Source organism: Mobula hypostoma, chromosome 26 (genome assembly GCF_963921235.1).
Source record: "Mobula hypostoma chromosome 26, sMobHyp1.1, whole genome shotgun sequence".
Classification (NCBI taxonomy): Eukaryota; Metazoa; Chordata; class Chondrichthyes; order Myliobatiformes; family Myliobatidae; genus Mobula; species Mobula hypostoma.
The window spans coordinates 24344127-24359300 of NC_086122.1; the positions used below are offsets into that span (position 1 = coordinate 24344127).

A 15174-nucleotide genomic window follows, 5' to 3' on the forward strand; every position below is an offset into this window, starting at 1 on the left:
TGTACTGCACAGACCAAACCGTACATAATGTGTACCAAGCATCTTGAAAGACTACCTGAAGTCAATAGTCAAAGCTGATATCCAATAACCATTTTGACAAGCCTGCACTGCGGCTGACAGCAGTTTCACACTTCAGTTATTGGTCTGTTAAAATGTATTTGCAGCACTGAGGACTGTGTCAAGCAAGGCACAAGATTGTGCCCACGTCTATTTTAATCTGTGCTTTCAACACTTCAAAACACTTCAAAACACTTCAGAACTGAGTTCCCTTAGTCCCTCTTTCCATGCGTTAATCAAGAGGCATCAGCTAACCACTAGTTCCTAAATATTTCTCTCAGCTGCTAACTGATCTGCTGTGTTTTTCCAGCTTGTCTTTAACTTTTATTTCAGATTTCCATCATCTACAGTTTTCTTTAACTTTCAATCTCTAAATTACCTGTTTAAATTATAAACTGGAGAACGACTGCAAAGCAACACACACAAACTGCTGGAGGAACTCAGCAGGCCAGGCAGCATCTATGGAAATGGATAAGCAGTTGACCTCTGGGGCCTAAACCTTTCTTCAGATCTGGGTTGGAAAACGTGAACCTTTTATTCATTTCCATAGATGCTGTCTGACCTGCTGAGTTCCTCCAGCATTTTGTGTGTGCTACCTGTGTGAACTGTTGACTGTGCCTGACACAATGGGGTTCAACCCTTTCACTTCTTTCTCAAGGGAAAAATAAACGTTTGAAGTTCAAGTTGTCTTAATATGTATAGAATATATGTCAACGAGAGGTTTGGGCTGTAGAGACTATTCATTATATCTTGACCAGATTTTCATATGGAATCAAACAACCCTAATCCGAAGGTAAACTAAGAATTTGAGACAACAGAACCTTAGGTTGCTAAAAAACCAAATTGTATTCAACAGAGATAAGGTATTAATTAAACTAACGCTCATATCTGAAGATCGGTGGGAGCACGCCTGCCGCTGGCGTTACTTGCCAATGACATTCTCCGTGAGGGAGAGAGAGCCTGGGGGCTGTCGCCATTTCCACTATGCTTCGACTCTGAGCTGGATTCGCAGATGGAATCGGGGGTGTCGGATCTGCTGGGCCGCCTGAGGTCTGATTTCGAAGCCGCCCTGGCACCGAAGCCACATCTTCCCCCGTCACTCGGTTCAGATTCCGTGGCAGAGCCGCTGCGCTCTGCCACCGTGGCACAGTTCAGGGTGGCACTGACTCGACGTGGCTTGCGACTGGAGCTGGCTGAAATGACAGGGAATGAAGGCATACCTGCGGGAAGGGGCGGGTACAACACTCCGGCCGTCGATGGTTCCATCTGACTGGCTGGATGGGAGCCGCAGACGGGAAGGGAGGCAGTGGTTGGCTGCTCCAGCTCTTCGCCACGCTGGCTTGGGTTCTCTGATCCACTGGACTTCTTCTGCCTCTCACCGGCGCTGGAATGACAGTTTGTGTTAAACTGATTGGCCCCTGGCTCCTGCTCCTCAACTTTCTGAAACGGTTTCTGATCATCTTGAAGAGCCTTGAATCCAGGCGGCGGCGTAAATATTGGGTACATGGTGGACTCCATCGGTTTCTCAAGCAACAGGTTATAACCGCTGGGGGCAGTGGGGATCATTGTCTGCGAAGGTCTTGAGGTGGAGACGCAGATTTGCTGAACGCTCGAGTTTTTCTGCGGTTTATTTATGTAGAGATCCCTCATGTCGTCTTTCAGTTTGGGGTAGTATCCAAAAAGCCCCAGCTCAATCTGCTTGCAGCCTAAGTGAATGATTTCCAGGATGTTTAGGAACAGGGAAACCGCGGCAATGCCCAGCATGAATACCATGAACACTGTCTTCTCGGTGGGTCTTGAGACAAAGCAATCAACGATATTGGGGCAGGGAAGCCGCTCACACTTGTACAGGGGATCCAGTTCAAGTCCATAGAGCAGAATTTGGCCCATCATAAACCCGACCTCGACCACGGACCTGGTGAGGATGTGAAACACGTAGGTGCGCAGAAGAGACCCCCTCAGTGGTGCTTTGTTCAACTTCCTGTGCTCTAATTGCCTCAACTCACGCTCCAACCTCCGCCTGTCCTCATCCATTGCGTACGTCTCTTCGAGTTCGCCCTTCAACTCAACCTTCTTCTTCTGCCTCTCTTTTTCCAGTGCCCTGAGTCTATACAGCGCATGGCCCATGTACACCAACGATGGCGAGGACACGAAGATGACCTGCAGGACCCAATAGCGAATGAGGGAGATCGGGAAAGCTTTGTCATAGCACACATTCCGGCAGCCAGGCTGCTCTGTGTTGCAGATGAATTCAGCCTGCTCATCATTCCACACGTCTTCAGCGGCCACTCCAAGGACCAGCATGCGGAATATGAAAAGGATGGTCAGCCATATTTTCCCAACAATGGTGGAGTGGACGTGCACTTCCTCCAAAATCCCCCCAAGGAAATTCCAGTCGCCCATCCTCACGGCTTTATTTCAGTATGGCATCCTGATAACAGAGATGATTGTAATGTCAGAAACGCAATTTGATCAACAGATAATAATTCGATGCATTTAAATTGACAGGTTTGTTAAGTGAGGTATTTAGAGTCATAGAAAAGTACAGCAGAGAAACAGGCTCTTTGGCCCATCTAGTCCATGCTGAGTCATTCAAACTGCCCTACTTCCATTGATCTGCACCGGGCCCATACCCCTACCAGCAATGTACCTGTCCAAACTTCTCTGAAACTTTGAAATTGAGTTTGCATGCTCCCACTTGCTCTGGCAGCTCGTTCCACATCGTCATGACCCTCTGAGTGAAGAAGTTTCCCCTCATGTTCCCCCTAATCTTTTCACTTTTCACCCTTAACCTATGACGTCTAGTTGTAGTCCCACCCAACCTCAGTGGAAAAAGCCTGTTTTCATTTATCCTGTCTATACCCCTCATAGCTTTATATAGCTCTATCAAATCTCCTCTCAATCCTCTACGTTCCAAGGAATAAAGTCCTAATCTATTCAATCTTTCCTTATAATGCAAGTCTTGCAGTCCCGGCAACACCCTTGTAAATTTTCTCTGTACTCCTTCAACTTAGTAGCATTTTTCCTGAGGGTAGGTGACCAAAACTGAACACAATACTCGAAATTAGGCCTCACCAACGTCTTATACAATTTCAACATAATATCCATAGTTGGAATTAAATTACAGATCATTCATGGTATTATGGAACAGTCTGGGTGGGACAAATGATTCTTTGATGGTCCCATATTTTATACATTAAGAACACTCCATTGCACCAAAAGAGATTGACAAGTTAATCTTCTGCGAACTATTTGACAAAATTATACTAGGGAGTACCTATTTAAAGTACCTGTTACCAATAAATACCCTAGAACAGAGGTTCACAACCTTTTTCATGTCATGAAGCTTTACTATTAACCGACAGGTCGGGGACTAGAAGGCCCTAGAATATATGTGGAATATATGTGAATATATATTCAGCTAAATGACAGAAGATAATATTTGAAACGTGTCACATAGATAGAGTTAAATCATAACCTCACAAACCAATAATTAAATTCATTTTAATAATCGTTGTTACGAATGAGGGAGGATTATGAATCGTTTGGAAATCAAATATATCTTCTTTGTCCCTACAATGATCTTCAATACATTCCATCTATAAGTGTGCATATTTTCAGCCTTGCTTTTCATCACAATTCTTTTAATGCACATTGAATAGAAAAATAATTCTGAGGTGCTTTAAAACATAGAACACAGCAGAATACAGTATGAGCCCTTCAAACCATCCTGATGTCCTGGCTTGTATAGACCCACTCCATGATTAGTCCAACTCTTCTCTCCTACACAGCCCATTACCCTCCCCTTTTCTTACAACATATGCCCATCTAAGAGTCTTTTAAGTATCCCGATTGTATCAGCCTTTGTAAAGTTTAACTCATCTTGGAATTGAATACCTTCACAGCAGAAATTCAGAGCTCAGGTGTATACTAAAGTTAGAAGGGTGAGGGAAGGAATCATACGAGGCTTGTATATAAATAGACAGGTTCATAGGATCGTAGCAATGAGGGAAAAGTTCCCAACAAAGATTTATGCATGTGGAGCTCGCTAAGACAGAGAAGTATGACTTTCTCTGTGCACGTGGAAGTGCATTTATGATTAATTGTGCCTGATTTGAATACTAAAGGCGTGAGTCCCGCCTTGTCACATATGCTGCAACAAGATTCTACAATATCTTAAAATACCGACACACAGATTACCATATGTCATAACAGTTTTTAAAGGTCAAAAGACAGATGGAATAACAGCACATTGCCAAAGCACTCTGCATCTTAACATTGCAGTGCCAAGAAAACCTGCTCTAAGTCACTTTATTTCAACTTGAACAAAGTTGGGGAGACCAGACGGGGCAAAGAGTGAATCAATAGTTGACAGTAGGTGGAAAATTGGGACATGGATCTCCTGTGGACTAGGGATATTAAACTGGGGGGAGAATCAATGCAGAACCCTTGTTCCACACTCAACCACATAACTGCCTCATCAGCATCAAATGTCTAAAGTTTGGAGAGGCCTTTGTTGGAAACCACATTTTTTATATAAAATTTGTACTTTTTAACAAACTCAAGTATTTTTCACGGTATGTGGTGGTTCATCCCCACTCACTGGCAGAAATCGGTATAGCAGCTAAACTAACGGTGTATCATCTTTCTCATTTTTCACTGGCTAAGTATTAGCACATTACCCATGTGATGTAATTGTTTTAATTATGTAGCCTATTAACTAGTTTATTCATATCTAAGAAATTTCTGGGTTAAAAAAGGTAACAGATTTTTCAGAGGCACCATCTTTTACTTCTTTATTCTTTTGTCATCACATTCACCTCTCAGCATCATTTCCAAACTCCTTACTTAGTATTTGTATGTTTGATTGTACTCTAAAATACATTATTGTTAGAATTAAAACTGCTTGCCATTTTTGACACCTGGAAAAACCAGAAAATCAGAAAATAAACAGAGGTAAAATACCTTCTTGATTGCACTCTTACGTAGCTTTGGAATATCGCATCAGAGATGTATGACTTCTTAGACAATCCTACTATTTAAGCATGTTGGAAGACTGGAAAATCTGACCTGAAAACATTTTCTTTCATGTCCAGTACACACAGTTATTAATTGTTAATATACCAAAACACTGTTGTCAAATTAAAACACTAAAGCATAACAGGCACTGTATTAAGCTATACCTTACGCTTTTCAATGTATTTATTATCTGTTTTAAAATACCTTTTCTGTCATTTTAGTGATTCGGCACCTAAAAGAATCTATGATTTAAATAAAATTCTACATGGCGGCGTCATTATAGTGAATGCTGCTCAGATTTACCCGAATGCAGTTTTCTGAGTATAACAGGCACTGACCTTTGTTAAATCCAGAGAAGGCGCTGGCTGCAGAAAGTAAACTCACTCAGGTTATCTACCCATGATATAGGATCAGTAATCCACTGACAAAAGGGGAAGAAACCGAAAGGTACTTTTGCAGTAGAAGTCTGTGCTAAAGTAATGCCAAAAGTGAGTGTTCTGATCTCTGTCACTGCAGCATTTATACAAAAAGATAAATCAATTTCCATTGGATTGCATTGAGGCTGCAAGAAGAATGGTCTAAATCAACACCCCCGTGATGCCTGGAGGATATTCTACACTGCCTACAAAACAATTAAACTAAAACACTGCAACAAAAAGAACAAAGAGTTTGCATTCATAGAGAATCAAGCTCCTCTGAAATTTTCTGAAGCAATTTATGCATTTCTAAGTAAAGGTATGGATAAAGTGGGTTTTGTGAGGTCCTTATTGTATGAATTGGATTAGCTGATCAATAATGTTATATTTAAAATCAGGAACAAATCAATCGGTCACATCCAGTTTCACACTTAACTGAATAGCCTCCCATTTTAATTCAAAAACGCATAAACACGAGAGATGCTGGAAATCCAGAGTAACACAGGTGTAATATCCAGAAACGTCCTCATGAAGGGCCTCGGCCTGAAACGTCGACTGCACTTTTTTCCGTAGATGCTGCCTGGCCCTGCTGAGTTCCTCCAGGATTTTGAGTGTGTAATTCAAACACACGCGTTTCTACCTGACTGTGAGTTAGCAAGTTACAATAGTGCGAGGTGATCTCTTTTGGTCAATGTGACTCGGACAAGCAGGAATTATTGATGCAAGCAGCAGTTTCGGTGGACCAGCATTTGATTCATATTCAGTTCATGATGTTCTCCTGGGTTTCTTAATGGTCCCCAGCTGGAATGACAATAGCAGAGATATCTTGGAACACACTTGGAGGAGGCAATGAACCCCCTGACACCAGGAGTAATACAGAGTCGGCCTTTGTGAAGGACGAAGAGAAATGTAATGACCTTATGAGAACAGGCAAGGTCAGTAAGCAGATACTCAAATACAATATTGAACCAACTCGTTTCTAGCCTCAAGCACTGCTCCATTTACGCTATTCCCATCTCCCCCCTCCCAATAATTTATACGAATTAGCACTTGTTCTCATTTGCCTCACCAAATATATACAGTATTTTCAGCCTTCGCAACAGTTTAGCAGCACTATACATCACTTCGAGCACTGCACTAAGATTGATCTTTTTGTATTCTAATAGTGTTCCTTCTTGCAAAAGTTGTGTGTAATTTATGTTTAACATATGTTTTTCTCATGAAGTCTATGTAGATGATGCTATGCGCCCGCGATGCTGCTTCAGGTAAGGTTTCATTACACATACTTGCGCAAATGACAATAGGCATGACTTTGACTGAATGTGATGAAGAAATCCTAACTTTGTTTCAAAAATAGACAATGCCGGAACCAGATCAGGCAGCATCTATGGGAAGAGAAATGTTTAACATTTCAGGCTAGCACTGGAAAAGAGAAAGTAAGTTAATTTTCAGGAGCAGAGAAGATGGGGGAGGGATTGGGAGAACAAGGGGAATATCTCAGAATTCGTGACACCACATGAGTCAATGTACAGTACTGTGCTAGAGTTTTAGGATCATGTATATAACTAGGGTGCCTAAGACTTTTGCACAGTACTGTAGTAACCAGATTCTGATATGGGTCTCTATTGTGGACTGAGAGTGGGAAGGGGGCAGGGAGAGGGGAATCATGGTTGGGAAGAAGAGAAGGAAGAGGGGAGGGAGCAGGAAGCACCAGAGGAACTTTCCATAATGATCAATAAACCAATTGTTTGGATTCAAATGACCTTGCTTGATGTCTCAGGGCTGGGTGTGTCTGCACCCACACCACCCCCCAACCCCGGCACTCCTTCTCTGCCACCTGTCCCACTGCCCATCCGCGATGCTGCACCCTCAATATTCCCAACATCCTTTGCTCCCGCCAGATTTACAAACTCGCTGTCCACTCCACATTGACAAATACAGTACTGTGCAATAGTCTTAGGCACCCTAGCTATATATATGTGCCAAAGACTTTTGCACAGTTCAGTAGTGGAGTAGCAATTAGAAGCATATTATTCTTCATGGTCTTTGTAATGTGTTGTTAATACCAATGCTATAGCATGTGCCCAGCTGACCAGACTATGCTAAATTAAATACTAGATGGAGCATTGCCATAACAAAACAGCATCCATCATCAAAGAGCCCCTGCTCCAAGCAGCAGGTGCCTTGTAGCCCCTTCCGCAGAAGCAACCCAAATACCATTTACCCTTTTATGTGGATATTATTGGTTCATTGCCCCAGGATGAGGGACGTGCCTCCTCTAGGCACGCAGATCAGTGAGCCTGGAGTTCGTAGCCTGGATTTCAGGGCCCTGTCATGAGTGAGTCCAGAGCCTGAGGCCTGGAACTCAGGGTCACTTCACCGGCTAGTCCTGGGTTCAGATCCAAAGTTCAGAGCCTGAAGATTGATTGGAAGTCCGGACTTTGAGGCCGATGGATAAAGCCCTGGGTTTACGCATCTGAAGTTTACTGGGTAAGTCAGAGGCCCGATGTCTGCGGGATTCCACTGGAGGCCTGGAGGCCTGCCCTGGGTTTGAGCAGACGGGTGGGTGAGAGGGAGGAAGGGGGCTTGTTTCACGGTTGTTGTTTTGTTGCTTGTTGTGTTCTGATATGTCGTGCTCCATATTGTTCTGCCAAGCCTTTTACACATGCTATGTTGGCGCCCGAATGTGTAGCAACACTTACCGGCTGTCCCCAGCACATCTTTAGGGAGGTTGTTAACACAAACAACACATTTCACTGTATGTTTTAATGTACATGTGATAAATAAATGAACCTGAATCGGAATCCAGGCCTTGCACTCTTCTCATCACTACCATAGGGTAGGGGGTGCAGAAGCCTTCAATTTTATACTACCAAAACGAGGAAGCCTGCAGATGCTGGAAATCCAAAGCAACACCCACAAAATGCTGGAGGAACTCAGCAAGTCAGGCAGCATCTATGGAAATGAGAAAATAACTGACGCTTTGGGCCAAGACCCTTCCCAGAAAGAAGGGGTAAGATCCCTGAATAAAAACTCTAACCTTCCACTTCTTCTCACCTGCCTATTACTTACCCCTGCGTCCCCTCCTCCTTCCCATTCTCCTATGGTCCACTCTCCTCTCCTATTAGATTCTTTCTTCTCCAGCCTTTCACCTTTCCCTCCCACCTGTCTTCACCCATCACCTTCCAGCCAAGCCTCTTTCCCCTGCCTCCACCTCTTTTATTCAGGCATCTTCCCCCCCTTCCTTCTCAGTCCTGAAACATCGACTATTTACTCTTTTCCATAGATCCTGCTGGATCTGCTGAGTTCCTCCAGCACTTTATGTGTGTTACTTCTCTTACTTCCAAGTTCAGCGACAGTTGTTACCCTAAAACCATCAGGTTCCTGAACTGGCGTGTGTAACATCACTCACCACCTCCCGGAACTGGTTCTACAACCTCCAGACTCACTTCCAAAGTTCAAAGTAAATTTTATTATCCAAGTACATATACAACCCTCAGATTCATTTTCCTGTGGTCATACTCAAATCAATCTAAAGAATCAGAAAATCAGAAGCTGAATCAGATTTATTATCACCGGTATGTGTCATAAAATTTGTTAACTTAGCAGCAGCAGTACAATGCAATACATAATAATACAGAATAGATAATTAAATTAATACATACATACATAGATAGATTGTGCAAAGTATGGATATGTATAATAAATAGATTAAACACAGTGCAAAACAGAAATGGGTTCAATAGGTGCATTTAATGTCAGAGAAATGAATACAATATACATCCTGAAATTCTTTTTCTTCGCAGACATCCACAAAAATAGAGTGGTACCCCACAGCAGGAATGACAATTAAATGCTAGAACCCTAAAGACCCCCCAACTCCCCTCTCCCACGCAATAAGCAGCAGCAAAACGATGACCCCCCTCCCCCACCAGCAAAAAAGCATCTACCCCCTCCACTGAGCAGTAAAAGTTATATAATAACCATAAACAAATCAATAAAAGACTGCTGAACCGAATCTGGGCCGTACCCTCCAAATATCTGGACCTGCCTCTCGGTTTTTTCGCACTACCTTACTTTCCATTTTCTATTTTCTATTTATGATTTATAATTTCAATTTTTAATATTTACTATCGATTTGTACTCCAGGGAGCATGAAGCGCAGAATCAAATATCGCTGTGATGATTGTATGTTCTAGTATCGATTGTTTGGCGACAATAAAGTATAAAATATAAAGTGTATCTACTTGGGCATTCAACCACAGTGCAAATTACCTCTTTTTAACCAATGTTCCAAGTATTATTTTATTTGTAGTTTGTCTTCTTTCACATGTTGGAGTTTGACAATCTTTATCTGTTTACATATAGTTTTTTTTCTGTAAAATTCTGTTGTATTTCATTTTTTTTTCCTGCAAATGCCCACAAGAAAATGAACCTCAAGGTAGTATATAGAAACATATATGTACTTTGATCATAAATTTACCTTGAACTTTGAATGTTAAGTGAAAAGCAAAATATATCAGCCGGAATGATGTCAGTCAGAACAGGCCAGTTCTGATACAGATAGAAGGGAAGAGTTAGTGAAGTAAAACTGAAGAATTTGTTATTGAGTCCAGAAGACTGCCTCACATCGATGAGTTGCTTTACCTCAGGCTTGTGAGGGTCCTGGCCTCAGCTTAGACTGAGAGTCGGATGGGTAATTAAATTTGCTTTGTTTTTCTTCTTAGAGCAGAAAGTACTGTGCACCAAAGAGTAACTATGTAATTAAACTATCAGTTAAATGTGGAAAGGATTAATGCTTAACATTAAAACTTACAACAAGTTAAGAAATGCACTCTGTGGCCACTTGATCAGGTACAGGAGTGGGACCTGATGTAGCCTTCTGCTGCTGCAGAACATCCAATTCAAGGTTCGACATGTTGCGCATTCAGAGATGCTCTTCTGTACACTGATGTTGTAATGCATGGTTCTTTTATGCCTGTCAGCGTGAACCAGTACGACCATTCTCCTCTGACCTCGCTGATTAAGGAGGTGTTTTCGCCCACAGAACCACTGGTCACTGGATTTTTTTTGTTTTTTTGCACCATTCTCTGCAAACTCTGGAGATTGTTGTGTGTAAAAATCCCAGGAGATCAGCTGTTTTTGAGATACTCAAACCACCCCATCTGGCAGCAACAATCATTCCATGGTCAAAGTCACTTAGATCATATTCCTTCCAAATTCTGATGTTTGGTCTGAATAACTGAATGCCTTGACTGTGTCTGCAAGCTTTTATGCTTTGAGTTACTGCCATAAGATTGATTGATTAGGTATTTCTATTAACGAGTATGTGTCCCCGATAAAGTGCTCACTGAGTATATGAGTTGAAAGCAAACTATGGCAGTAACAGGAGTAAAATGCAGTAAGATGTAAATAAGGTTGAGAGAAAATTTACAAGGATGTTGCCAGGTCTAGAAGACCTGGGTGACAAGCAAAGATTGAATAGGCTAGGACTTTATTCCTTTGAATGTAGAAGATTGAGAGGAGATTTGATACAGGCATACAAAATTATGAGGGGTATAGACAGGGTAAATGCAAGCAGGCTTTTTTCCACTGAGGTTGGGTGGGACTATAACTGGGGGTCAGGGGTTAAGGGTGAAAGGTGAAAAGTTTAAGGGGAACGTGAGGGGAAATTTCTTCACTCAGAGGGTCGTGAGAGTGCCAGCGTAAGTGGTGCATGTGAGCTCAATTTCAACATTTAAGAGAAGTTTGGATGGTAAGGGTGTGGAGGGCTGTGGTTCCAGTGCAGGTCAATAGGAGTAGGCAGTTTAAATGGTTCAGCACAGAGTAGGTAGGCCAAAGGGCCTGTACTTCTCTATGACTTGATGAGTAGTGGTCCACATAGCCTCTGCCATTGTTCAACCAAGCACATCTGATCGTCTGCCCTGACTGTTTCCCTCATGCACCTTGATACTTTGTGTCGAAAGATAATTATTACTTCAAGATTTTCAAAAATAACCTACTAATAGACAGGGATTCACCGATAGACTCAAGTTAAATAGATTTTCAGAAGGCGTTCAATGTTGTTTCTCATAAGAAACTATTGGCTGAAGTTATTTGTCATATCTGGAGATACACTATGGTAACAAGTTCTTCCAGCTCACAAACTCACACTGCACAATGACAACCATGTGACCAATGAACCTACTAACCCGCATGAAACCTTCTGCTGACAAACAGAAGCAAATATAAATTGAGATAAGTTGTGCATATAGCTATAACTGTGTGTATTTTCTATTCCCTTTCAGGAATCTTTGAGCCAAATGCTATTTTTATATCTTTCATGATACTTTAGTGAAATTAATGTGATAAGCTTCAGCATGAATGCCCCTATCAGTGCTATGCCATGCCCCACCACATCCTGTTGCCACCAACCTGCAGGATATCAAATATTGCTGACGTGCAGTTAGCAGCTGAGTGGAAAAACTGGCTGTAATTCAATAGGAGCCACAATGATTTCAAAGATTCTAGGTGTAAGGGTGCCACATGGAAAATCAATATGTATTGTAAGTCACAGATGCACTGTAGCCTGAATATTAACAGGGAATTATTGCCTCTACCAATATCCTAGGCTTCATCTTAGAATCAGAATGAATATGCCACAGTTGTCATTAAGGCCTGTGTGGATGAGTGTGTACCTTTGAGGTCATACTGGACATACCCAAACCAAAAGCCATCGATGAACCAAGAGATCTGTAGTCTGCTGTGGGCTAGATCTGTAGCATTTAAGACTGGTGATCCAGAACTATTCAAGAAGTCCAGGTATGAGCTACGGACGGCTATTTTAAGAGGGAAACAACAATTCTGATTGAAGATAGAGATGGAATTGGATGCACGTCAGCTCTGGCAAGGTTTGCAGGCCATTACCTCCTACAAGGCGAAACCTAATATCATGAGTTTCCTGTGATACTTCACTCCCAGATGAGCTCAATGCCTTTTATACCCACTTTTAAAGGGGGAATAAAACTACCCCTATACGAACCCCTGCAGCGTCTGTTGACCCCGTGATCTCTGTCTCGGAGGCCGACGTCAGAACGTCTTTCCAAAGGGTGAACCCTCGCAAGGCGTCAGGCCCTCATGGTTCAAGGGCATCTTCAATCTCTCACTGCTGCAGCTGGAGGTTTCCAAGTAATTCAAAAGGGGGACAATCATACCAGTGCCCACGAAGAACAGGATGGGCTGCCCTTCAATGGCGGTCGCCCAGTTGCACTCTCTGAAATGCTCTGAGAGGTTGGTCATGGCCAGAATCAACTCCTGCCTAAGCAAGGATGTGAACCCTCTGCAATGTGACTATTGCCATAATAGGTCTACAATGGATGCAACCTCTCTGGCTCTCCAATCAGTCTTGGTTCACTGGGACAATAGCACTGCCTACGTCAGGCTGCTTTTTATTGATGACAGCTCAGCATTCAACACTATCATACCCTCAGTACTAATCAGCAAGCTCCAAAACCTGGGCCTCTGTACCCCCCTCTGAAACTGGACTTCCTCACAGTGCCGATCGGAAATAACATCACCTCCTCGCTGACAATCAACACTGGTGCACCTCAAGGCTGGTGCTTAGCCCGCGGCTCTACTCTCCCTATGCCCACGACTGTGTGGCTGGCGAAAGCTCCAATGCCATCTATAAATTTGCCAGTGACACAACTATTGTTGAGAGAGCTTCAGATGGTGATGGAGAGGTGTACAGGAGTGAAATTGATCAGCTGGTTGAATGACGTCACAACAACAACCTTGCACTCAACGTCAGTTAGGCCAAGGAATTGACTGTGGACTTCAAGAAGGGGAGTTCGAGGGAACACACACCAGTCCTCCTCGAGGGATCAGCAGTGGCAAGGATTCAAAGGTTCTTTTATTAACAAAGTATACAACTCTGAAATTCTTCTTCTCCAGATAGCACGAAACCAAGAAAAAAAAGAATGAGTACGTGATCATCAGTTCCCAAATCCCCCTCCCCACAGAAAAAAACTGAGAAAGATCAGGCAAAAAACACAGAATATAGAAAACTATAAGACTGAAGTCCAGAGTCTATAGTCCGGATTCATATCCAAGACGCAGAAAACCTCAAAAGCACTCTCCGGGCACTCTCCAGCAGCAGAGCGATCCCACCAGCGATCAAAAGACAGGCAGCCGGCCCTCACCTTCCACATTTGCCTCGATGTTTCAATCTCCCCCGTCGCTTTAATCAGCGAACAATGGAAGCTTTAATTGGCAAGATGGAGTCGAACATCGGCTCGCGCCCACAGCCTTCTCACCACGAGGTTCACGCTCACTGCCTCCCAGATTCCTCTCGGAGACAGCAAAGCACTGGATCACCCAAACAGTCTCCAAACTGAAAATCCCAGGCATCCACAGCTCCAGAAGCACATTCAAATAGAAAAGCAGACCTAAAGGACATAAAAGAAGTGAAATAAATTATGTTCTGGTCTATCCAGAAGGTGTTGACTGTGGGTGCGTTGTACGCAGGCGCCATCTTGACCGGAAGCAAGTTTCCAGTTCCTAGGTGTCAACATGTCTGAAGATCTAGCCTGGGCTCAACATATTGATGCAATTACAAAGGTATTACAGCATCCAATTTCATTAGGAGTTTGAGGAGATTTGGTCTGACTCTTGCAACTTTCTACAGATGTATCATGGGGCACATTCTAACTGGGTACATCACCATCGGGTATGGACAGGCCATGGCACAGGATCAGAAAAAGCTGCAGAAAGTTGTTTACTCAGCCAGCCCCACCATGGACACTTGCCTCCCCAACTTCGAGAACATCTTCAAAAGGCAATGCCTCAAAAAGGTTGCATCCAACATTAAGGACCCCATCAAGTAGGACATTCCCTCTTCTCATTGCTACCATCAAGGAGGAGGTAGAACAGCCTGAAGACACACACTCAATATTTTAAGAACTACTTCTTCTCCCTGCCATCAGATTTCTGAATGAAGAATGAAAGAACCCATGAACACCAACTCACTAATTTTGATCTTAAGATAATTTTGATTTTAATATATATATTTTTTGTGTATTGCACTGTACTGCTGCCGCAAAACAACAAATTTCACGGTGAGTTTTTCAGCAGTGCAGTCACAGTCGAATCGGCGCAGGAGGTCTCATTAGGAATGGCAAATAAAAATAAGGTGGGGCAAGTAGAGCGGTCATTGTTGAAGTGGACCAGTGTTAGAATGGGGAGGCTTTGGCTCATCAGACTTCGGTGGGAACAAGCTCGTGCAAGGTACGTATCCGGCAAGTTTCCTCTTCTTCATTCTTCATCTGTTAGTGCATAGTTACAGGCAGTGAGGATGACTCCAGGGGATGCATTCATTGTGTGAGATGTGGGAATTCTGGGAGACCTCCAGCCTCCCAGATAACCACATCTGCACCTGGTGCACCGAGCTGCGACTTCACAGGAAACGTGCTAAGGAACTGGAGCTGCAGCTCAATGACCTTCAGCTCACAGGGGAAACTGAGGAGATGATAGATTGGAGCTACAGGGAGGTAGTCACCCCTAAGTTGCAAGGGACAGGTACCTGGGTAACTGTCAGGAGAGAAAAAGACAATAGACAATAGACAACAGGTGCAGGAGTAGGCCATTTGGCCCTTCGAGCCAGCACCACCATTCACTGTGATCATGGCTGATCATCCACAATCAG

At 43.1% G+C, this 15174-nt stretch overlaps 1 protein-coding gene across 1 annotated transcript; it reads right to left on the minus strand.

The window, feature by feature from the left end:
- Positions 1 to 939: 939 nt before the first annotated feature.
- On the minus strand, positions 940 to 2460 carry gja9a (gap junction protein alpha 9a). The gene has a single exon (XM_063033971.1). It carries the CDS (start codon positions 2458 to 2460, stop codon positions 940 to 942), a length of 1521 nt encoding a protein of 506 aa, XP_062890041.1.
- Between the last annotated feature and the right edge of the window lie 12714 nt (positions 2461 to 15174).

Coding starts and splice junctions, on each gene's coding strand:
- gja9a (XM_063033971.1), bottom strand. CDS start 2,460: ATGGGCGACTGGAATTTCCTTGGGGGGATTTTGGAGGAAGTGCACGTC.